At 40.6% G+C, this 24570-nt stretch overlaps 4 protein-coding genes across 4 annotated transcripts; 3 read left to right on the forward strand and 1 right to left on the reverse strand.

Moving 5' to 3' along the window:
- Positions 1-1606: 1606 nt before the first annotated feature.
- Positions 1607-5913, forward strand: LOC127764328 (carbamoyl-phosphate synthase small chain, chloroplastic). The gene is made up of 11 exons (XM_052289189.1): positions 1607-1903; positions 2153-2195; positions 2363-2489; positions 2654-2742; positions 2833-2893; positions 2983-3050; positions 3138-3266; positions 4060-4166; positions 4250-4597; positions 5372-5537; positions 5650-5913. Exons 1-11 carry the CDS (start codon positions 1745-1747, stop codon positions 5691-5693), a joined length of 1341 nt encoding a protein of 446 aa, XP_052145149.1. The 5' UTR covers positions 1607-1744; the 3' UTR covers positions 5694-5913.
- A 3217-nt stretch (positions 5914-9130) lies between these two features.
- Positions 9131-15348, forward strand: LOC127763799 (inorganic pyrophosphatase TTM1-like). Its single transcript, XM_052288592.1, has 12 exons — positions 9131-9419; positions 10171-10514; positions 10834-10948; positions 11047-11242; positions 11414-11527; positions 11682-11855; positions 12313-12507; positions 12653-12775; positions 12879-12991; positions 13104-13224; positions 13350-13610; positions 14700-15348. The coding sequence occupies exons 2-12, from the start codon at positions 10178-10180 to the stop codon at positions 14907-14909; spliced, it is 1959 nt and encodes a 652-aa protein (XP_052144552.1). The 5' UTR covers positions 9131-9419; positions 10171-10177; the 3' UTR covers positions 14910-15348.
- Positions 15349-16443: 1095 nt separating this feature from the next.
- LOC127762121 (uncharacterized) lies at positions 16444-19010 on the forward strand. The gene is made up of 5 exons (XM_052286490.1): positions 16444-16660; positions 16779-16829; positions 16960-17019; positions 18607-18678; positions 18768-19010. Exons 1-5 carry the CDS (start codon positions 16537-16539, stop codon positions 18803-18805), a joined length of 345 nt encoding a protein of 114 aa, XP_052142450.1. The 5' UTR covers positions 16444-16536; the 3' UTR covers positions 18806-19010.
- A 196-nt stretch (positions 19011-19206) lies between these two features.
- Positions 19207-23104, reverse strand: LOC127762120 (protein KINESIN LIGHT CHAIN-RELATED 2-like). The gene is made up of 3 exons (XM_052286489.1): positions 22909-23104; positions 20752-22723; positions 19207-19784 (listed from the first exon to the last, which is right to left on the reverse strand). Exons 2-3 carry the CDS (start codon positions 22671-22673, stop codon positions 19571-19573), a joined length of 2136 nt encoding a protein of 711 aa, XP_052142449.1. The 5' UTR covers positions 22674-22723; positions 22909-23104; the 3' UTR covers positions 19207-19570.
- Between the last annotated feature and the right edge of the window lie 1466 nt (positions 23105-24570).

The following is a 24570-nucleotide window of genomic DNA, read 5'->3' on the forward strand; positions in this document are numbered from 1 at the left end:
CCTAGTTATATCATCTATGTAAATTATAATCCTTCCGTCCCAAATTATAACTTCTTCATCAACATTCTCTTCTCAACTAATCATAACTCTACACCATTTACTTTTCTCATCTACCTCCACTAATCATCTAATCACAACCCTCCACCACTCACTTTTACCTACTTTATTAATAACCATATCCAACTCTAAAACTTCTTATATTTTGGGACGGAGTAAGTACTCTTTACTGGGCCCGTTCAGCTGCCAGGGCTGCAGTTACGCAACAGCCGACATTCGCAGCTACAGTTACAGCTGTAGCCGTTGCAGCTGGCTTACCGAACACTCCCACTATATGTAAGTTATACTCCTTATTACTGCTGCTGAGCACTCCCACTACATGTTGTATAGATATATTTTTATTTTTTTCCCTTTCAAATTCTCATTTCTTATCGGTGACTCCGCGCTAGAGCCCAGTAGGTTAGTTCAATATTTCGCCTGCTAAGGGCCCAGCAGATTATTTCCTCCGCCTGATGTTTCTTTCTAGTTGGGCCACAAAATAGTACAGCAGGTTTGTGGATACACGGAACTAATCCATCCGTTTATAAATATTCAACTTTTAGAGCAGATTAGTGAAGCTTTTGAAATTTTCACTATCATATTTAAATTAAAATAAGTTTATAAAATTTTGATAGTACTCCCTCCGTTTAATGTTATAAGTCATTTAACTTTTTCTCCTAATCAAACTCCTTTAAGTTTGACAAAGTTTTTAGAAAAATATACTAACATTTTCATGCAAACAAACATATTATCAAAATATATTCAATATTAATTTTAATAAAACTAATTTGTGATATAAATGGTGCTAATTTTTTCTATAAACTTGACCAAACTAAAAAGCTTCGATTAAGAGAAAAATTAAATAATTTATAATATGTAATGGAGGTAGTACTTTTTTAAGACAAATCCACACATAACATTTTTAATGCTAACAAACTATAAGAATTTGAGAATTGATTGATTTTCAAAGTTCTAAAATAATTTGTCTAATCTCTTCCTAAATTTTAAAATCTGTCATAGGTGATGGGTAATTAACACGGTTCACAAGATGATATTCTATCAATCTCTGCTATTATAAAAATTGAAGATGTTTTAGCTGGTACTTACCTCATCCGTGTACGAGTCGGTTTTTAAGTTCGTTTTTAGAAATACATATCCGTATTTTGAGTCGGTTTTTACGTTCGCTCGCTTTTGGAATTACAGAATTCGTCCTATAAAAAATCTTAGTAAAAAATCTCACATGCTAACTTGAGACGATCCTAACTGCAACTCATGATTTTCTTAAAAAAATATATATATCCAAGCGAATTCTCATAGTAAATTTCACCTTAACTAAACTGTATATTACAATAATAAAATAAAAAAACCTTCACCCGTTGCAACGCACGGCCATCTTTTTCAAAAGTAATGAAAAAAAAGAAAATAGCGAAATAAAAATATGTGGATTAGATTATGGAGTCGGAGTAATAATACGATTACGAACAGCTATCAGTCGTGGGCCCGCTAGCGGAAAGGGACACGGCCTTTTCTTCAAGGAGGCCGACCCGACCCGACCCGAGCGCGACGCGACGGACACCCAACCCAGCATAGGTAAACCCCCCCCCAACCCAAACCCTAACAACAAGGCAAGGCGGCGCCGATTGCTCCCTCCGGCTACCAAGCAGCAGCGAGCTCAGTGAACCCCTACCGCTGCCGCACCCTACCACCAATGGCGGCGCCTCCGGCCACGGCCTCCGCGCCCTCCCTGCGCCCGTCCGCGGCCAGCCCACGCGCCGCCGCCGCTCGGTCGGTCGCCGTCCCCTCAGGGCCTCGCACCGTCGGCCCGAGGCGAGACGGGGGCCGCTTCCTCGGCGTCCGTGCTGCCAAGGTGAGCGCGAGTGGATTGCTCCTGCTGCTTTAGCTTCGCCGGCGGGGCCTTGTTACCTACCTATCGTTTGGGAGGAGTGTACTGATTGGTATATCTGGCTTTTGTGCTTTCCCGTGAAGCCTTCGCCATAGTTTTAGTCCCGTTGTATTGCAAGACTGAATCCGTCATACACCATCAACAGCTTCGTCTGTCGATGGTTGTTTTATCCGCGCGAAAATTGAGTTGTTTTGTGTTGTCTTCCGTGTGCAGGCTGTCAGTGGCGTGCAGAGTGGTACCGTGGTGGATGATGGAGGTGAGTCAGGTTGCCTTTTCGCTAGCTGATTCGAATCGCTCTAGTTTTGCAGTCGCAGCGCGGAATATGTGCTCAGGGTTCTGCTACGGATTTGAGATTAGGCAATTGTGCTCCACAGTTAAGAAGCTGATGAATACTGTTTCACCATTTTTGGATTCTTCGTGCAGTGCAAAGACCATGGAAGCTCAGCGATGCTCGGCTCGTTCTTGAGGATGGTTCAGTTTGGAAGGCCAAGTCTTTTGGTGCTTCAGGAACACAAGTTGGTGAAGTGGTATTTAATACATCTTTGACAGGGTAAATCAACTAACCGTTTGAGTGATGGCATTTGTTTCCTGTTGTGGTTGAGATGTGCTTATTGTTCTTCCTGATAGAGAAACAACTAACCTCATCAAATAGTTGAGACGCGCGTACTGCTTATTGACAACAGGAAACAACTAACCTCATCAAATGGGCTGCAGGTATCAAGAGATTTTGACTGATCCAAGCTATGCTGGTCAATTTGTCCTCATGACCAACCCACATATTGGAAACACTGGTGTTAATCCTGGTCCGTATCTTTTCTGTTAGTCAATAATCATGATATGATGCCATTTCCACAATAGCTTGTAAGTTTTAACAAATTAGAATGCTCATGCAGATGATGAAGAATCGAACCGATGTTTCCTTGCTGGTCTGATCATAAGGAATCTAAGCATATGGTAAACCATTTTTTCCTAGTATTGGTTGACATAATTGGAACTTTAAGAGAACCACCTAATGTTGTTAAATTGGTATTCTTTCTCTGTAGTACATCCAACTGGCGATGCACAGAAACACTTGAAGAGTATCTGATGAAGAGAAACATTATGGGAATATGTAAGTAGTGTCACCTGATACATTGCTCTCTATGTCCGACAAACAACAAAAGCAACAATAAACACCATCAATTTGCTTTATATGCAGATGATGTGGACACACGCGCCATAACACGGAGATTACGAGAAGATGGTAGTCTAATTGGTGTCTTAAGTACTGATCAATCTCGGACCGATGATGAGTTGTTGGAAATGGCAAAAAATTGGAAAATTGTTGGTATGCTATGCTCTCTTCAAGCAGTAATGTCCTTGAATAATTGTCTGTCTCCTTTAATAAATATAATTGCACTTTGCATGGTAGATTGTAACATGTTTCTCTTTACGCCAGGTTTAGCACATATTTCTATTTACACCAGGTGCATCGAAATAAGTTTCGCTTAACACCAGGATACATCATCAAACATATAGAAATTTCATGAAATCTAAATGAAACTTCATGAAACATGGTCTAAATTAAAAAAAAAAACGTTTTGATAAGATTTGACAAGATTTCCCTTCAGTTATATGAAGCAACCTAGTGCAAAATGAAACTTATCCGATCTACTCTGGTTTAAAGTGAAAGTGTGTGCTAAACTCAGTGCAAAGTGATAATTCTACCTGGTGAACAGTGCAATTTACTCTTAAGTCTTAAAAAATAATTAATTACCTTGCAAACATGATAGTACTAGGCTTAATGAAATTAACGTGGACTATTTATTATTTAACCGCGTACTGGTTCAGGAATATTATTATGTTTTGCTGGTCAAGCAGATTGTTAACTCGATTGAAGTTTCATATGTTTATGACATGGACACATGGTTATGGTGCTTGCTATCCTTCACTGATCTATTAGAGTAACTATCTGGAGTATTTTTCATGTCCACTTTATGATGAATATTGTGTCACCAGCATTGACATGTAATGATATCATTTAGAATAGTGTATTGGCAAAATTGATTGCCTCCATCCATATTTAGACACTATTCAAGTTACTGGTTATAAAACAAGATCTGGTATTTCATGTTATGCAGGTGTTGATTTGATTAGTGGTGTCACATGCGATGCTCCATATGAATGGTCAGACAAGACTGATTCAGAGTGGGAATTCAAGAAGGGTCAATCGACTGAAAGTTTTCATGTCAGTGTTGGTTTGGTCCCTTTCTCTTTTTTGAAACACTTCAGATGAATCTCAAATCTAAACATTAGCTTCCTTTTATTTAGGTGGTCGCATACGATTTTGGAATCAAGCACAATATTTTGAGACGTTTGACGTCATATGGATGCAAGATAACTGTTGTTCCAGCCAATTGGCCTGCTTTTGAGGTACTTAACTTGAAGCCTGATGGTGTGTTTTTTAGCAATGGTCCTGGAGATCCAGCTGCAGTTCCATATGCTGTGAAGACAGTACAAGAAATAATAGGGAAGGTTCCTGTGTTTGGCATCTGTATGGGCCACCAATTGATTGGGCAAGCTCTTGGTGGGAAGACATTTAAAATGAAGTTTGGTCATCATGGAGGAAATCATCCTGTTTGTGACCTTCGAAGTGGACGTGTCGACATAAGTGCACAAGTTTGTTCCTGACCTGACTTCTTGCTGTTTTGATACTGAATGCGATTCATGTTTTTTGACTCTCGAGGGAAATAGCCTTCCGTTTGAATTTCAGTACAATAAACTGTTTTGTCTAACTAGAGGTATAGAAACTTGTTGTAGGATTGCTGTTTTAAGTTTTTAAGTCTAGAAACCATTGATATCCATTATAGTTCTTTTCTGTTACGTATTGATTTATAGATCTATCCTATGTTATTTCCTGAAAAGCTTTCCGTATTACTGGTGTTGGGAGAGGTGCTGGACTTCTCGCTGTGACACTTCCTGATGAAAACTTGGAGCTTCTGAGAGTAATGAATTTGAACCTTTTAGGCTGTTAGTTATATCCAATTTAATCAACTACTCCCTCCGTTTTACAATGTAAGTCATTCTAGCATTTCCCATATTCATATTGATGTTAATGAATCTAGACACATATATTTATCTAGATTCATTAACATCAATATGAATGTGGGAAATGCTAGAATGACTTACATTGTGAAACGGAGGAAGTAGCAAGTCTATCCTTCTAGACTAAAATCATATACACCAAATCAGCTGAGAGTCAGGTAGTATTGTTTGTAACTCTGTATTATTAGAAGTTGTTTTTCCACCAAGAGAAATGTGTGCATCCTTGCTATTTTCCTTTTATTTAATTCATATTTCTGAGTCTTAGCTATTTTCCCCTTTGTTTTACTTGTCATACTTGCATTTACTACTGTGCAATCTGCAATTGTCTTACCGTATTTTTCTCTGCAGAACCATAATTATGCTGTTGACCCAGAGTCACTTCCAGAAGGGGTGAAAGTAACACATATCAATCTCAACGATAATAGCTGTGCCGGCCTTCAGTACCCTAAGATGAAACTTTTGTCTCTTCAGTACCATCCAGAGTCCTCACCCGGGCCGCATGATTCTGACTTGGGTACATTTCCTTGAACAATATAGTACTTCTAGAGAAAAATGTTGTACCAACACAACTTGTGTTATCACTGTTAAGTGTTGATTTTACTAATCCTGTTTCTTGTGCTTTACAGCTTTTGGTGAATTTATAGAGATGATGAAGAACAACAGATTGTGAGGCGCAAATATAAGATACAAGGGTTTGGTTCTTGAACCGGGAGGTGAGAGGTTCTATTTCAGATCTCTGATGAGAGCCACAAGAGTCAAAATAATCTGTTGTACCTGTAGCTTTTCTTTCCTTATTATAAGCTCCGACAAGCTTGAATGCGAGGGTCAAGGACTCGAGAATAAGTTGCTTTGTGACTGAATCAGTCTATGCAAAAATATTTTACTCCTCAGTCCTCAGGCTTCCTGTATTTCCATCCTTTACATTCCTATGCCTTGTAAAAGCTGCGATGCATATGGGCTTGGAGTGCAACAGGGATGCCCTCATGCCCCCATCTTATCAATTCCACTAAAACAATCTACAGACGCCACAAATCCCTGTCGCCCAAGTAGAAACCAATTAGTGGTCTTTGGCATTTGCACTATTGAGGGTGTGTTTAGTTCACACCAAAATTAAAAGTTTGATTGAAATTGGAACAATGTGACGAAAAAGTTAGAAGTTTATGTGTGTAGGAAAGTCTTGATGTGATGGAAAAATTAAAAGTTTGAAAAAATAGTTTAGAACTAAACTCGGCCTGAATATAAAAAAAGGGTCAGGAGATCACTATGGCAAATCATTGGAATATTTTTTTTCTCCCAGGCTAGTAAGCTAGGTTGCTGATTTGCCATAGATATGCTTAACGTTGTTGTCGACTTTTTATTTCCTGATAGAAAAACTTTCGTGCTATCCGATGGGGACAACTTCTGTGAAGATCTTTTGATGTGCGTGCATGAGAGCTTTTCTCGTTTATCCAAAATGCACCGCTAGATGCTTGCTCTGACCCAGTTGACGGTGCAGAGAGGAGGAGAAAAAGGGTTAGGATTTTCCATCGCTGATGGCCGGTGGTCCGGGCCATTGGTTGGTCCTAGGGATTTGGGGGAGAATCTGTTCTGAATAAACATGTAGGGTCCATGTGTCTATCTACCACGATTTTCGGCTATCTTTGGCTATTTGCATCGAGTCGGGTAATAGCAAAGGAATCTGCATTTTTGATGGCCTGAGATCATAGGCCCATCACATCCAACGTAAAGAAATGTCAGCGGAGTTCATGGGAATCTGCCCTTTCGGAGAATGCAAACAAATATTTTCGGAATTTTGTTTAGTGTGGGAGTGCTCAGAATTATTTGATGGAACTGAGTTTACATGCTCATTCATATTGGAATATTACGGGAGTTATTTATAAAATTTAAAATGGAGTAAAGTGAATTCATAGCGGAAAGATTTCCAAGACAGTTTTAGGAAGGGCAAACAAACATTTTCCTGGTTAAAAAAAAGCTTCTATATACTTTTAGAGGACACACATCAGAGCGGGTGTCTTTCTATTGAGGTACAGTTCGAAAAGAGTAACAAATACAACAGACCAGACGCAAAAAATGGTAAGCTGTTATAGATTACACATTTTTGTTGAGCATTGAGCTGTCCTGGGAAAATTTTGCCCTGTCTCCACCTGCATACAGCCTACTATTGTGGAGCAAACAATTAATGAATACGATCATTCTGGAAAAAGCTCAGTTGCACATGTTCATCAATGCATATATATTCATATCCAACTCATCAATGGCATATATTCGGATTGATATGATCGCATCGCAAATAATGAATGAGTACCATAAATTACTTATTTTATGGGTTGTTAAATTTTGTATCTAAAATGTGTTTGCACTTCTAATTAGGCACGTGAATTAATGAGATTGGTATATAAATAAGGAAAAAAGTGATAGTTTTAATAAGTTTCTTCTCTTTGATGTTATACTTTTTCTGGTGATATGAGAATTTAGAAGTTTTCTGGAAGGCAAACCCTATTGAGAAATTGATAGTGCCAGATGCAAACGAGCTATATAACTACCATCCCTTAAGGGGACTATTCGGTGATATGACCTGTTTGTGCACATGTTCGTATTGCAACTATGGGGGTGTTTGGGAGAGAGGGGCTAAACTTTATATAGGGAGCTGCAGATGGTAAAATGGACTAGCAATATATGGTACTTTCTCCGGCTCCTAGTGTCAAATATACTTGATCAGAGGGAGTAATCACCGACTGTAACAACTAAAATTGAGAGCCCAAGATATCTTTTTTCTCTTTTCCTTTTTCCAGTTTGACATTCAACTTGTTTTATAACTCTTGACAATTTGACTAAAATATTGGATGTTGTTTTGTTTTGGCTCAGATTTTTTTATAACATTCTAGAATATATGATGTGAATGTGTTATTGTTGTAGTATAAAAATGATAAACACAATATCAATGTTAAACATGTGATTCATGAATTACTTTTAATTGAAAACAAAAGATGCATAAAGGACTGCTAAGGGGAAAAATGTGTAGATAACCATGTTACATCAGATGAGAGAAGAGTTGAGGTAGACTTTGGAACCTATTGTCTTCACTTTGGTGGGTGTTCTTTCTTTTTTCCCGAACACGCAAAACCTTTGCGCATCCTCTGTTCGGGTTGTTCTTTGATTGATGCTTTTTTAAGGTCTCATGTATTTAATTATCATATCTTTCAATTTAGATGTACTTCTTTTTATAGCTTTTGTGTATTAGAAGATTATCTTTATTTGTTCAACAAATGTGCACATGCCTAATTACCTTTTCCTTAAAATCCACAATGACGTAATGTATGTCTAGTGAGCAGGCGATGACTCTTACGATTTATCCCTTCTTCGTACGCTCTTCACTTTTCTTAGCAAAAACCCAAACGTTGAGACAACATATTAATTTGACTATAATTTATGGTACATGACTCGTCATTTTTGGCCAATATATCTTACAGAGTCTACATGATAGTTTCTTACCTTAATATGCATGAACATGATCTCATGTATCACAGAAAATGTTAAGTCTAATTCACCTATGTGACAAGACTATATACAATTCATACATACAAAAGCATGCAAAAGAGACTTTCTATTACGCCCACTGTATGCCATGTTAGCTGCTCTTAAACCAAATTCTACTTTTAGTATATATACACAATATAAAATTGTTAGTCCGATCTATTTTTGTGACAATATTTTTACACAATTCGTACATGAAAAATACGCAAAGAGACATTTTGTTACGCCTAGATATGTCGTGTTACATGCTTTTTAACCAAACCCCGTGTCCAATATACGCAGTTATATTCTACCAATGCGACAAAACTTTACACGATTTGTGCAAATACAAAATACGAGAAAAGATACCTCTATATTATACCTAACACATGTCACGGTTAAACTGGAGTACGTTTTCAGCCAAACTCCCCGAGGACCACCTTTTTAGCCAAACTCTGCGTTCAAAATACGCATAGAAATACGTGCAAAATACTACAGCTGCCACCCCCTGCATTTGGCGTACATGATCAAAGCTTGTAGGAGTAGCAGTAGTAGTCCTATATAAAACCGGGAGAGGGAGGCCGATGGTGATGGCCCCACCGTTTTAACCTTGATTGATCTCCTAGTTTCCACTGATCTCCAGCGCTTTTTGGATCGACGGCGACGCCGCCCTCTCCATCTCCAGAGAGAGCCCTCTTCTCCGTTTCTTCCTACTAGGCTACTACTACTACTCCTCGGCTCAACCCTCCCGTCCCCTCACCCCCACGCGCGCCGCCTTCTCCGCAGAACGCGCCGCGGCGAAGCGCCGCCGAAGCAGCCCCCACTCCTCCGCGCGCAGCGGCGGCGGCGCAGTCTCCAGACGCTTCCTCCTCCGGGGATCTCGGTATGGCTGACTACTGGGTTTTTTTTTTCCTTTTTCGCGATTCCTCCCCCTGATTAATCTGCTGCGATTCCGTACAATTCTGCCGCGCCCTGTTGCATATAGATTACTCGCGCGGGGGGGTTTGGTTGGTTGGGAGGTGGTTTTGTTAATCTGTTTGAGAGTTGAGTTGCTAGTGGATGATTCGTGTGCGGTTTTAGCATTGGCGGGGGCGCCTCTGCTCTCGCTCTCTCTCTCTCTCTCGCGGCGGCGGAGGAAGCCTCGCTTCCTCGCGGGGCGCGGTGGAGTGTGACGGCCTCGACCACTGCTTCCGGAAATCAGTCGCAGCCTTCTCCCCTGTGTGCGCGGCGTGCTCGCGCGCACGGCCGGTGACGGCGAGGGGAGCAGGTTTGTAGGAGCACGCGAGCCGGGGCGGCGTTCATGTAAGGTTGGAATCGAACTGAATGTGTTCGGTTTTTCTCGTAGTCATCACTCCGCCGCCTCCGCGCCACGTTAGGTCGGTTCCATGGGTTTCAGTTGTGTAGTGCGGGATCCATGCCCTGTTTGTTGTCTGGTTTTCCTCCCATGATTGAATTTAGTGGGAACAAGTAGAATCGTTAAGAAATTCTACTACTACCTCGACAGATGGTGTTGCATTCGTACACGTTTTTACTGTGTTCTACTATGGTGGTGACTGGACTTCAGTTTAGCATGTTGTTATATTCTTGATAGTTAAGGTTAATGATTGTAAGTCACTGTGTTTTCTTGAATTCAGCCTTTGAATGGACCGAAGTGATTCCATGGCTGATTCGCCAAGGAGGCGTAATGGCCTTCTGCGGGACCAGGTCCAGTTGGTGAAAAGGAAGGACACAAATCGCTACGAAATCGTCCGCTTTCCTGATCCATTGTCATTTGAGAAAGGCTTCTTTGTTATGATCCGTGCCTGCCAGCTTCTGGTGCAGCACAATGAAGGGATGATTTTTGTTGGCGTTGCTGGACCCTCTGGGGCCGGGAAGACTGTGTTTACTGAGAAGGTGCTCAATTTCATGCCCGGTGTTGCTGTGATATCAATGGATAACTACAATGATGCAAGTCGCATAGTTGATGGCAATTTTGATGGTAACCCCTAAGTTCCAAGCACTTCGCATACTATCTTATCATCCCGTAATTTGGACAGAACTTCCTTTACATTTGAAAGATTTCCTTAATAAGCACAGAACAATACTTTGCATACATCTGAATGCATTATCTTATAGTTACTTCTTGCATCTGCATATGTATGCACTGATAATAGTATGATTGTTGTACGTGCCTTATGATATAATCGAAGTATTAATGAGTTTGATTGCTTGGAGCTGCATTCAATTGGGAGCGGCAGTGGTGCTAACTAACTACGTAACTGAGTTAGTGATGTCTGATCTTTGTGACATTTGAACAGATCCACGCCTAACAGACTACGACACACTGTTGGAAAATATTCATGGTCTGAAGGAGGGAAGATCAGTTCAGGTTCCAATATATGATTTCAAGATGAGCTGCCGGACTGGATACAGGTAGTTTGTCCTTAAATAATAATTCCCAGTTTGTCACCTTTTAGTATTGTAAATATATGGTCATATGTCTTTATGTTATCTTTTCTTATGGCAAACAGAACAGTTGATGTCCCTAGCTCTAGGATTGTTATCATTGAAGGCATCTATGCATTGAGTGAAAAGTTACGATCTGTATTGGACCTACGTGTTTCTGTCACTGGTGGTGTTCATTTTGACCTGGTGAAGAGGGTCCTGAGGGACATACAGAGAGCTGGCCAGGAGCCTGAGGAAATAATTCATCAGATATCTGAAACGGTTGCTTCACCTTTTTGAACTTGACCCTATATATGCCTTTCCCCTATCTTTTGTTTCCACAAAAGATCTTAATACAAACCAAACATTCATTTCGCAATTTATATTTTGTATGTATATTATCTTTTTCATCCATCAGTGTTGTTTAACAAGATGAACGATGGCATTTTTCAGGTTTATCCGATGTACAAGGCTTTCATTGAGCCAGACTTGCAGACAGCACATATAAAAATAATCAACAAGTTCAACCCATTCTCAGGGTTCCAAAATCCTATGTACATTCTAAAGGTAAGCACTCCTTATTTATGTTCCTTTTAGTGTCCATGTTTTGGCAAGATGGCTGATCATTGATCTCTTCACCAATAGCATAATTTTAATACTAATAAATACTTGTCTTGTGGTTTATCTAGATGGCCTAACTTTTGGAAATGTACTCTTGCAGTCTCCACGAACTATAACACCTACTGACATCAAAGTTGCTCTTGGTGAAGATCATACAGAAAGCATTGAAGAAACTTATGATATATATTTGCTTCCTCCAGGCGAAGATCCAGAATCATGCCAATCTTATTTGAGAATGAGGAATAGGGAAGGGAAATATAATCTGATGTTTGAGGTATGCAATTTATTGCAATGGCTACATAAGTGCATATGTGTGATGGATATAGTTGGTTGTTTTGTTACAAGAATTACCTCTCTGGCCCATTATTCTATATCCACTTTGTTAGTTGTTCCCTAGTGCCATGCTCATAGGTTCCAGAAATATGCATCTTATTCCTACTAGAATATTTTCACAACAGTTGCACCTGTAGCTCATAAAACAAAAAAAATTAATTGCATAACGAGCATAGTAAGGGAAAGATCAGCTGAGTCTTAATTGTATTTGCATTCACTAGCAGCTTTGTAACTGCCGTGTTTTTGGCAATTTTGTCTGCTGACTTATGGTGTTCTCTACCACAGCAGTTAGCTACTTAGCTTAGATATATACTCCTTTGCTATACCTTATTATCATATCGTATTTGCAATAATTTTGAAATTTGTGTTCACTAACTTGTGTTATTGATAATTTGAAGGAGTGGGTGACCGATAATCCTTTTATCATATCACCAAGGATTACGTTTGAAGTCAGTGTTCGTCTTCTTGGAGGTTTGATGGCATTGGGATATACTATAGCAGCTATACTGAAGAGAAAGAGTCGTGTGTTTTCTGATGGCAAGGCAACTGTTAAAATTGATTGGTTGGAGCAACTTAACCGAAATTATATACAGGTAAGAACACTCTTGCTATTTGATTGCAGTTCTCTTTCAACATGATCTTTCTCTGTGCACATCTTGACTGATACTCTAGTTATTATTATTTGTATCTATCCACTTGTTAACAAGATGCATAAAATATTATGTTGCTTTTTCTTAGGTGCAAGGAAGAGATAGAAATCATGTCAAATTTGTAGCGGAGAAGTTAGGTCTGGATGGCTCTTATATTCCACGCACATATATTGAACAAATTCAGCTGGAGAAACTGATAAACGATGTTATGGTATGTATTTGATAATTATATATATACACACTTCTCGCCTTATTACTAGAGCACTAGTTGTATTTCTTAGTTTTGGGGTGGTTTCAAATAAGTTTACATGCAGGCATTACCAGAAGATCTCAAGACAAAGCTCAGCATTGATGATGAGCTGGTTTCAAGTCCAAAAGAGGCCCTTTCTCGGGTTTCTGCTGATAAGAGAAACAAACACCTGAAAAGGTTTCTTCATGTCATCTCTGCTCAAAATTTATTTTTTGTAAAATGCTATACTTTGTTGAAACCATGGAAACTGAATCAAGCTCGCTGATGTTACCTTGTGGATTCTGTGCAGTGGTCTATCTCATTCATATTCAACTCATGGAGATAAAAATATTGTGAAATTGAGTAAATTGACAGAAACCAACAGAAGGTTTGGAAGTGGGCGAGCCCCTGAACCTCCTGCAATTAATCAGGTGGTCATTCTAGAATACTTGTATTAGTTATAGCTACCATACTAATTAAAACATTTTTTTCTTGTGAAAAACTTGACATAGATAACACTGACTCAAAATTCCTCCTTGTTTGCTGCTGCTTGTAGGGTGCTATCACTCAGCTATCCGAACAGATTTCAACGTTGAATGAGAGGATGGACGAGTTCACCTCTCGAGTTGAAGAACTCAACTGTAAATTTGCAATAAAGAAATCATCGACCAGTCAGCAAAATTTAGCTCTTCCAAATGAAACTTGCAATGGTTCTGCACCTACAAATCTCTTCGTTTCTCATTTGGGCAATGGTACCCTGATACCTCATTCGTCATCATCGAACCAACTTTTGAAGGAGTCCCCCATTGTGGATGAGGTATTTGCCTTACTGTTATTATAATCTTATACATGAGGTGTTGTCCCCCCACTTTTCCACTTGGATTTGTGGGTTTGTTGAAATTAAGTCATACTTAAGGTAAAATTGCATCATCTGATAATATAATCTTCGCTAGTCTGTGTTACAGCCATGTGTTTAGTTGCATTCTCCCAAACCATTTCACCTTAATCATTGACTAAAACTATGGCTTGGTCATCTGCAGAAAGGCCAACAGTATTTTTTTTCAAAAGAATTTCTGATGCCAGAACCAGATTTGGTCATCAAACTTGAAATCTCACCAATAGATTGGTTATGATGGGTCCATTTTTTTGCTATTATTTTCGAGACACTTTTCAGATTTTGTTTGAAATTTAGATGTAGAATTGGAAACTTTGTACAAGTCACTGTATTAATTTAGTCAGTATTCAAATAAGTGAATTTAGACTGAAGTGAAAATTTAGTGGGCCATCAGCTACTGGTACTATTGTTTGAGAGGAGAAACAATATAGAGAATAGATTCATGGTAGCAGTCAGTTAGACTCACATGAAAATAGATAAACAGGGAAGTGTATGGAACTTAAGTTTATCTTCCAATCATATAGGAAGAAAATCAGCTTCTGTAGTTTATGCAGTGAAATAATGTATCCATAAAAAACAGTGGAGTTGTAACAGTTGATCTTGGCATGTTGCATCGGGCCTAGATTGCTAACTATACATACTTCTATGCTCCAAATTTTTTGGCTTCACAAAAATGTTGTGATGTGATTTGAACCATTTTTATTTGCTGACAGAAAGGCTGTGAAAGCTTTTTTTTCAGTGGCATGTGTTTTTTAAGATATTGTACTGTATAATGTCTTGAAGATTTTATATTCCCGATGTATTTAATTTATGTTACTTATGTCAAAATCATATTCCAAAAAAAAAAACTCTGTGTTCTGATGAATTTGTTTTTTTCCTGTTAAAATCATATTTCAAAACAAAGAACACTTCATACATGATTGCTGACTACTACCTATTTTTCTAGATATGACTCATCTTTCTGTATGAATATTGACATTTATTTTGGTGGACTTTCTGTTTCCTTCGCAGATTAATGCCATATCAAGAGGTCAGCGCCAAGTGATACATCAGCTTGACAATCTGACCAGCTTGCTTCATGAGCATTTGGCCTTGACCCGCCAAGGAAATGCAGTCCGCAGAAACGGGATCCTGGAAATGGACATGTCCATCTGCCCACTCATTGCCCTGACAATTGGCGGTTTCGGCTATTTGGTGTTCAAGAGCCTCAACCGGAGCTAACCGAAGCGAATCAGGCAGCGACATGCTGCTTTAAAAAGCTCACCACCAAGTTCAACCAAGAACCAGAGAAAGCCAAGAAGTCTCAAAACGGATCTTCATTCTTCAGTACTCAGTCCAGACACCAAACCGATGTTCTTCTGCGAGCTATAGACGGTCCTCACTCAGATCATTGGTCTCATGGGGACCATATCTGATAGATTTTACAATTTCAAGATAGATAAACTCATATACCAGCACAAGCAACAGAGCAGTCTTGATACTCGGGCCAAGTTACTTGGAAGCTTAAAAACTGTGTACTAAAGAGCGTAGAGTTATACAATATCGTCTGTAATGGATACTGGAAAGCCCCCAGTATCAATAAATTTTGGAGACGCTAGTAATCCCGATATAATGTCGAACAAGTCGTGGGAAAAGAGCATAGTCATTTTACTGGAATTGCTGTTGTCTTCTTTGTCACCTGTGTGTGGGAATGCCTAGTGATATTTAGCAAGTCAGCTCTGCTGTCAGCGTACAGTTGGATCTTGATTTTGCACCTCGTCATGCTATCGTCTGAACTTTGACGTCACGCCGTTGGTCCAACCTCACATGGTCACAAGTGAATCAGCGATTATTATCGTTCTCGTCTGCCTCGGGATATTTGGCAATTGTGAACTACCACGGGTAACAATATAATTATATTTTTGTAATATTTTTAACAAAGTATGATCAAAATATCACTCAAAAAATAAATTACTCCCCTGTTTTAAATTACGTGTTTTAGGTTTGTCCTAAGTCAAATATGCATATCTTTGACCATTAGTTTATAAAAATCCGTGTAGTTCAACAACACGTGAATTATAATTCATAAAAGTATTTCTCATGGTCAATCTGAAAATATAATACAAATCTAATAATGCTAAGCTAAATGAGTTTGTAGAAATTGATGGTCAAATATTCAAATGGTTGACTTATGAAAAATCTAGAACGAGATAAGTTTTGAAACAGAGTGAATAGAAGTTAGAATATAAGAAACACAAATTTTTCATATTCTCATCAACTAGCTACTACTCCCTCCGTTTCACGTTATAAGACGTTTTAACTTTAGTTAAAGACAAATTGTTTAAGTTTGACTAAGCTTATAGATAAATATAGTAATATTTATAATACTAAATTAGTTTGAGCAAATCAATAATTAAATATATTTTGATAATAAATTTGTCTTGTGTTGAAAATGTTACTACTTTTTTCTACAAACTTGGTCAACTTAAAGCAGTTTAACTTTGACTAAATCAAAACGTCTTATAACCTGAAACGAAGGGAGTACTCACTAGGTGATTCAAATAATCCTCCCCAAATAGGCCTTGGTGTGATATTTAAAATAAATTTACTCTCTCACACATGACACATGCACCAAAAAGAAGTTAAGAGAAAAACTGTATCTTCAGCAAGAACCCAAGCATGGCCCGTTAATACTTTGGGCTTTTGATGGCCCGTTAATACTGTACCTACAAGGGCTTGGACTGAGGCCTTTATTAGACTGCGCCGCCGCCTCCTCTTTTCCATTTTACCTCTCGTCTCTCTCCTCGCGGTCGCCTCTCGTCTCGTCCCAATCTACTCCTCGCGCTCCCCTCCCACCCTAGGGTTCGCCATGGACAAGGGCGACGTCGCCGTGGCCGTGCCCCCCTCCATCGCCGGCGCCTCCTCCTCCGGGGCCAAGAAGGGCAAGCGCTTCGAGATCAAGAAGTGGAACGCTGTCTCCCTCTGGGCCTGGGGTAAGCGTCCGCGTCCGCCGATGGCGCCCGCGTCTCGCTTGTTGGCTTTCTCGTGTGCGATCTGATGCGATTCCGTCGCGGTTTTCTTCTTCTTCTTCTTCTTCTTCTTCTCGTGCAGACATCGTCGTGGACAACTGCGCCATCTGCCGCAACCACATCATGGACCTCTGTGAGCACACGCGCCGCTGGCCTTCCGCTCGCCCCCGCTCCGATCTGCTGTTCCTTTAGATTCTAGGGTTTCTTCTTAGCTTGTTGGTATGGCTCGTGATGACGCGGGTGCGCGTGCGTGTGTTGTGTAGGCATCGAGTGCCAGGCGAACCAGGCGAGCGCCACCAGCGAGGAGTGCACCGTCGCTTGGGGTAACATTGCTTCTTCTTAATCTCCCGTTAATTCTAATTCTGTGCCGATGCAGCAGTAGATGTAAGTGCTGATTCAGCCATGAATTGCATGGTTTCAGTTAGCTGAAGCCGGTCTTGCCCTGTTTATTCTGAATTTAGTTTTGACTTTGATTTCATAGTTCGATTGAGTCAAATTATTTGATTTCATAGTTCGATTGAGTCAAATTAATCCATGTGTCAACCTGTTACTGTGCTCTCAGTACACTTCGCCTTGTGTTGTTTGTCATCGGTTTGCTCATTTGATAATGATTTATCAGAATCGATCGTGCTTTCCCAAGACTGGTTATATGCTGCTAGGAATGTTTTTCTCTCGAATTTCATAAAATCCTAACATCTGTTTTGCTATATGCTATTTTGAATCCTTCGTTCTGGAATTGAGGAATGCTTCTAGTTTTCATGCTCTGGAGTATTGGTGAATTGAGTTGTAGTTTAATGGATCCTGCATTATCTGCCGCCTCTATATCATTTATTGGTACCAGAGCATGATTTTTAATATCGTGTATAATATCATTTGTTGCTGATCATGTGATTTGCAATACCATGTTATTATTAGTGATTCTGATAATTGCAAGTTCTTGTGATCTGGAGTAGTTTTGACTGGACATGTATCAAATGAGTGCAATGTGATTATCTTTTCTATTCTTTTATATGTACTGGTTATATGCATAGTTGGAAATTTGTACTATAATTATGCATAGTTTGCTATATTGGTTTGTCTCTTGGTCTTTTATCTAAGTCTATAATTATATAATATGTCACAGTTAGCTTTGGACGTGACATGGCCCTTGTAGAATATGTTGAATTTATCTTTCATAAAGAAGTATGTAGTTATGATAGGATAATTGAATGGCTACTGGCTAGGAGTACCTTCTTCTGGATTAACCATCTACTGTTCAATTATAATTATACCTTGAACTATGCACACATGAAACTCAAATATGATAATACAGTTCATGTCTGGGTTTCCTAGTTCCTATGATTTGTCAAAGAGAATCACTGGAATGTGGGTTGGGGAGGGTGGGTGAGTGTTCATGTTAGCTGTGTCAATTGATGGAAGTGAATTCTTGCATCTGGAACTAGTTGAAGTTAGTGGTGTATATTTGCATCAAAGGCTTTTAGCTACAATTGCTTTATATATTTGTATGAGATTCTTGTGTGTGGATCTTCCTTGGCTACCCGGCATGTTAATATGTTCTTCTTCTGCCCACAGTTTAATCTACTTTGACTGATCTTATGTTTACAGCATGTTGTTGTTTAGGGATATGTACACTTGCACCTTCTGTGTGCCCTCTGGATTATATGTTCAAGTATTGTTTTGAATTAAACAATACTGACTTGCACAGTCAAATGCTATGTTCAATATATTTATAATACTGAAGTTTCTCTCCTGGGGGAGTATTATGGAACTTTGTTTTCTTTCCGTGTAACTGGATTCTTCTCATCTTTTTGTGTTGCTTTTAGTGGATATTGCATTTTCGCAGTGAATTAAATCGAGCTGTGAAGTCAACTATCCATGTACTGATGAACAATCTATCTTTGTTGTGTCAGGAGTTTGCAACCATGCATTCCACTTCCACTGCATCAGCCGTTGGCTCAAGACCCGTCAAGTGTGCCCTCTAGGTTGGTTGCCCTGGAAAATGCCACTTAATTGGTGTGGTTGTTACCTCTGCTCGTTCACCGTGCCTTACTTTTCTATTTTATCTATGCAGACAACAGCGAGTGGGAGTTCCAGAAGTATGGTCACTAGACAATTCTCTTTCGGGAGCAAAAGCGGCTTCAAGTTTCTCGTATCAAGTATTAGCACTAGTGATAACTAATGATTACGATGGGTAGGCTGCATTGTTAATGTTTCAGAAGCTTGTATTTTCGGTAGAAACATATCATGCTGGTAGCTCAGCGAATCTCCTCAAACTTATTTTCGCTGAAATCAAGCAGCAGTTCGTATTTACTAAGTTTTTTTTCTGCTCATGATGTTCCAGCGGTATAACTTTTTGCACAGATCTTTTGGGTACTACTGCTACTGTTTTTTCCATCACATATGCGTCTAAGCCTCTTATCCAATTTCAGCTTCACATATCAAATCATCCAATTGATGGCTCACACTTTCGTAGCTGGTAGCTTTTGCAAACAGAAATCTTACAATCAAAATTGAACCGTAATATGCCTGTACAATTTATTATGCATGATATCTGCTGCAATATCAACCAACCAAGCTGTTCAGTCTCACACTGTCTACAATATAAAGTTATAAAAACTCAGCTGCGTATAGCATGGAAGCAGCGTTTACTTCCCCAAGCACGGTGAAGAGCCATGAGCAGGGAACAAGTGGTAGCGAATCATACTTTGCAACTTTACAACAATTAATCAGAACATTTGACATTTCTAGATTCTCAAAACAAATCCTATTTTCAATTACCCCTCTCACCAAATCTGAAAAAAGAAAAACAGCCCAATTTGATACACCTTAGCGTCATGCTTGCATCAAGCTTCTCCTCGCAAAGCAGTGTGTGCCTCATGCTGCAACTGTACCTCTCTTCGTGACAGTATATGGATTGGTCTCGAGCAGATTCTCCAGGGATTTTGCCTTCCTGCTTCTCCCCCGACCAGCCTCCTTGAGTAGCTCTGCAAGCCTCCGCTTTTCGTCATCGACGTCTGGGTTAGCTGTGCCCAGCTTCTCTTCGCGCATCCCAACTACATGTTCCAAGATCTCAATGGCCTCATCCAGCCTGGATAACATAGGAAAGCAGGTACACCAACATGTTATTCTAAGAAACAAATCAAAAACCTTTTCGCATTGAGCAAACAAGCTGATGTGAAATACATTTTTTTTCCTTTAGATACTCATTAGTAGTTTTTAAGAAGTATCTCAGAAAGATTGCTATGCCTCTTCAGAATTCTGATCTAGCCAATTAAACTAGGGTGTTAGTTCTTATCAAGAAGCCAGCTGTATTGGTAGGTCAAAACTTGCATCATAATTATAAAGAATATTATAAAGCTGACAATCCACATGACATACAAAGTAGCATGAAGTTTCCACACGGACAATTGAAAGCAAATGGGCAGGATAAAGCAAGAGGATAAAGTATTTGCAACTCTTCTTTTACAGAGCAGCTGGCTACATGCAATTAAAGATTGTCTTAATATGGTCCTACTTCAATTAAATTGATCCCACTTTATAACAACCAATATCAGCTCAATTCAATTGAAGCTGCAAAAGGCTGCACAAAGAGACCAATCATGTCCAAGCTGGAAGATGCAAATTGCGAACGACAAACATAAAAGAATTGGCACTCATAAGAGTCTACACACTGCTACTGTCTCCAGGGCATAAAAAGCACCAATATACTGTGTGAATGGTCACATGGAGCAGTTGTCAGTGCCATAGTTGAGAACAAACCATATTGATTTCCATGTTCACATTGTGATAAATCATCGAGGATATTAAGATAAACTGTACCAGGGACCCTTTGCTTTTGTAAATTTTAATTGGAAAAAAAATATTATCTAGATGGCTGGTGATAATTAGATGTCTAACAGAACAAAAGTCAGATGAAAAGCTAGCAGTTAATTTGCCGAAGTCTAAGATATACTGCGAGATGAGGAAGATGTCCATATTCACAGCTTTGCTAGCGATGTAAGAGTCTATTAACCGTAAAAAATAAAAAACTGATCAAGAATCAATACGGAGCTTACCTTCCCATGGCATCATAAGTTCCAGCAAGATTGCTGTACACTCCTAAAGTATCTGGATGATAAGGTCCATATTCTTGCTCCAGAACAGCCCTAGCTTCCTCAAACAGTTCTGCAGCTTCATTTATCGAGTATCTTTGAACACATGCCAACCCCATCTGGTTCAGGGCAACACCAAAGAAGGCCGTCTTTTTCTCACCACAAGTGCGGAGCTTTGCAATCGCACTCTTGAATGAGTCATAAGCTTCTCCATAGTTCCCCAAAATATAGTGCAAGACGCCCATCTGAGCCTCAATTCCAGCAATTGTGCTCTGTTGACCGGCAGAATTGTTGTACATTTTTAAGGCCTTCTGGAGTAACTTGAGTGCTTGCTCATGCTCATTCATGGTTTCATAAATGGCTGAAACATCAGTTAAACCGGTAGCAATTTCTTCCAATGAAGTTCCTGGAATAGGTTTCTGATAAATTTTAAGGGCATTTTCACAGTATGATTTTGACTCCCTCAGCTTCCCTGTCTTGTTGTATAGATCCGCAAGCCGCACAAAAACAGAGGCCACCGTTGCATGATTCTCCCCTTTGCTAGTCTTGAATACAGTAAGAGCTTTCTGATAAGAAAACACGGCCTCATCATACCGGCCCAAGGAGAGATAAATGTCACCAATGCTGCAATCTACTGATGCTACCTCAGTTTCCTGGCCATTGGCCACCATGGCCATGCTAGCCATCACCAGATGCTCTAAGGCAGCTTCATGATCACCCTTTGTGTCACAGATAAGACCCATCAGCCTCCTATCAGCTGTTTCTTCTAATGAGGCTGGCTCACCATTCTCCCTGTGGATATCAAGAGCCTTCTGGCACAATCTTTGTGCTTCATCAAGTTGTAATGCCTGCACATGAGCTTCAGCCAAGTACCGACAAGTCTCTCCAACTCTTGGATCCTGCTCCCCCAATGTCTGCTTCTGAATTTCAAGCCCTGCGGCATACCATTGCAGTGATAGCGCAGTCTGGCCTAGCATCCCATAGGTGTCCCCCAATTGCATGCACCCAGAGAACTTCGCAAGAGCATGCTCCTGACCTTCTTCAATTACAGGGATCTCAAGGGAGCGCTGTAGTACAGGTACAGCCTCGTCATACTTTCCCAAGTTGCAGTAGATTGCTGCCACAACATGCAAACTCATTACCAAGTTCAAGCTCGGTTTTCCACCAGCACATTTCTCGAATGACTTGGTGGCACGAAGAGCATATTTCAGTGCCCGACGAGGATTATCGGAGGCAATCAAATCTCTCGCATGCTTAAGAAGAAATGGACCAAGGTCTGGATTATTAAGCCCAGCATCTTCAGTCCCATTGTGTGGATTAGGATTAGCTTTCCGTCGACGGCCAACTCGGCTTCCGGGTTTGCTGACCTCGGCCTCACCTTCCTCGGTGGATGCCTTGCCATTAGGACCAACAGAAGACTCAGATTCAAGCTGTGATTTCGCAGCCTTTTTCGACGACTTCTTCGATGAATTCGAAGACATCGCCTTGACGGGAGTCCCATTCTCAGCTGCGGTTACCGCATTAGCGGCATTACCACTCCCTTCCCCTTCCTCCTCCTCAATTACCTTCATGGCCTCCATCTCCCCAGCAACAAGGTGGCGAAGCTCCGAGTCGATCCTCGATTCCTCCCCGTCGGAGCCGAAGCTCTCCCGCGAGGGGGATCCACCCTCGCTTGAGCTCTCCATCTCGCACACATTGTTGTAGAGCTGCTCAATCGATGGCTCCCCGGCGCCGGAACCCTCCACATGCATCTCCAGCGCCTCGCTGTGCATGCTTTTCGAAGCCACCGGCGATCTTGGGGCGGACGAATTGTCCTTGTTCTGCGAGGAGTTCACCTCGTTTTGTGCCTCCTCTGTGACAACTCCATCCACGATAATTCCAGGCATTTTGCGGGAGAATTGTACCAAGATCTTTCAGCTCAAGCCCCCAATTTCTCCTGGAAACAAACCGCTACTACTATCAGCGAAGCACAAACGCATCGAAAGAAAGAAATCCCGAAGAAACATGGCGGGTCAAATTGGAGGGAAAGAAACCAATCCCCGGATGGATCTCCAATCTACAGCGTGTCCCATCAAGAATTGGCGCGGGAAAGGGAGGGACCACGGATGGAACAACGCGTACCTTCAAGCTCGATCCGAGCCGGAGATGCCGGCCGCGCTCGCGCGCGAGGAGGAGGCCTGCGGCTCAATGGCTCCGGCTTTTCCTCTCGACGCCACGCGCTCTCCTCTCCTCTCGTCTTCCTCTTCCTCTCGATTTGCAGCCGCGAGGAGAGAGAGAGAGGGGGGAGGGCAGGGGAGGAGGACGAAGCGTAATTAAGAGCTCCGTATTTATTTACGTGTCGCGTGCCTCGTGACTGTCACTCGACTGGGGCGGGCGGTGAAAATGTACAAGGAGTTCCATTATTAAGCGTTTCTTAATCCATTCGTGGCTAATCAGCATCCTTAATGATTGTATATTAGTGCAAATGACCGCCGCTAAGCCACAAGGGTAACATGGTCATTTTCTCTTAAAGCTATGTTTAAGCGCAAAGTATAGAACAAAAAAATTCAAAGCTACTGGCAAATAAATAACGAGCACTGCTATGCACACGATAAAATCCTTTACAATCAACGTATTTTCGTGGTCCAATTGTACGCACGCAAGACAGGATTGTAATAAAATCGTATCAATTTTATCGTACGCATAACAATTTCCAATAAATGATACTACAGAATTGCATAATGTGTTTAAACGATATGGCATATGCATAACACATTGACAGGCATAATAATCCGATGGGCACCAACGAACCGAACGATCGACCGATGTGTCAACAAAAATATCGGTCTTATTCAGTTTGAGCGACGTGTGTTTTTCTCTCTTGGGGTTGCAGGTTAATTTGGTTTCGCGGTTTTGCTGGGTTGGGCTGGTGAGCTGAAGCCGTCACCGCCGAGCTCGCGAACACGCTTGTCGTTGAAATTGGACGTCGCATCTACTGGCAACATATATCCACCACCGCATTTCGAGCTCGATCGATCGATCGATCGCTGGTTGGTTTGTTCCGTCTAACGAAAAGTAGGGAACGGATGAACCACAGGCAGAGAGACAGACAAGGAAAGAATGCGAACCCACTCGGTATCATACTACTATCATTCCCATCAGTGATTAATTTGTTCTAAGTACGTCCATAATGTGGCTTAATCCCTACAGGGTTTGCAATCTCGGTACAAGAAATTGAGAATTTTGGAACCCCCCCCCCCCCCCCCAGCACGAAACAACGAAACTATTTCATCAGAAAACTTGATTTTTATTTTTCATTTTTGTTGTGAATTTAGAAAAAATATTTTAATTAGGTAAAAAAGTGCCAAAATGAAATATATATTTTTTCGTTTTGGAGTACCCCCTCTTTTTTTAAAAAAAAAAATCGGCTTCCTGTAGATTTGTGCTCTCCGAGATTGTAAACCCTTGACCGACATGCTGCTTCATTTTGCAGCACAGCTCTTATACTTAAAACAAATACCTTTGCCATGATTGCAAGATCTTTTCATCGATATGTTATTGCCCTTTTCTTTCTCATCTCTGTCTCTACATCTGTTATTCCTCTTAAAAAGAGGAGAAGAGGCTTTTGTCTCTGCTGTTTCTCGGTTGTTAGCCGGAGAGAAGAAGGGGCACAGCAGTAGGCCAGAGTGGACGATTGGTTGGCAAGACAGCGATGGAACGGCAGAAACGAAGGTTGCCATGTTGCAATTAACAAACAAACAAAAGGCATCATCCGCAACGCAAATTGTGGATTTTTGTAGGGAG

The sequence above is a fragment of the Oryza glaberrima genome, chromosome 2 (assembly GCF_000147395.1).
Source record: "Oryza glaberrima chromosome 2, OglaRS2, whole genome shotgun sequence".
Classification (NCBI taxonomy): Eukaryota; Viridiplantae; Streptophyta; class Magnoliopsida; order Poales; family Poaceae; genus Oryza; species Oryza glaberrima.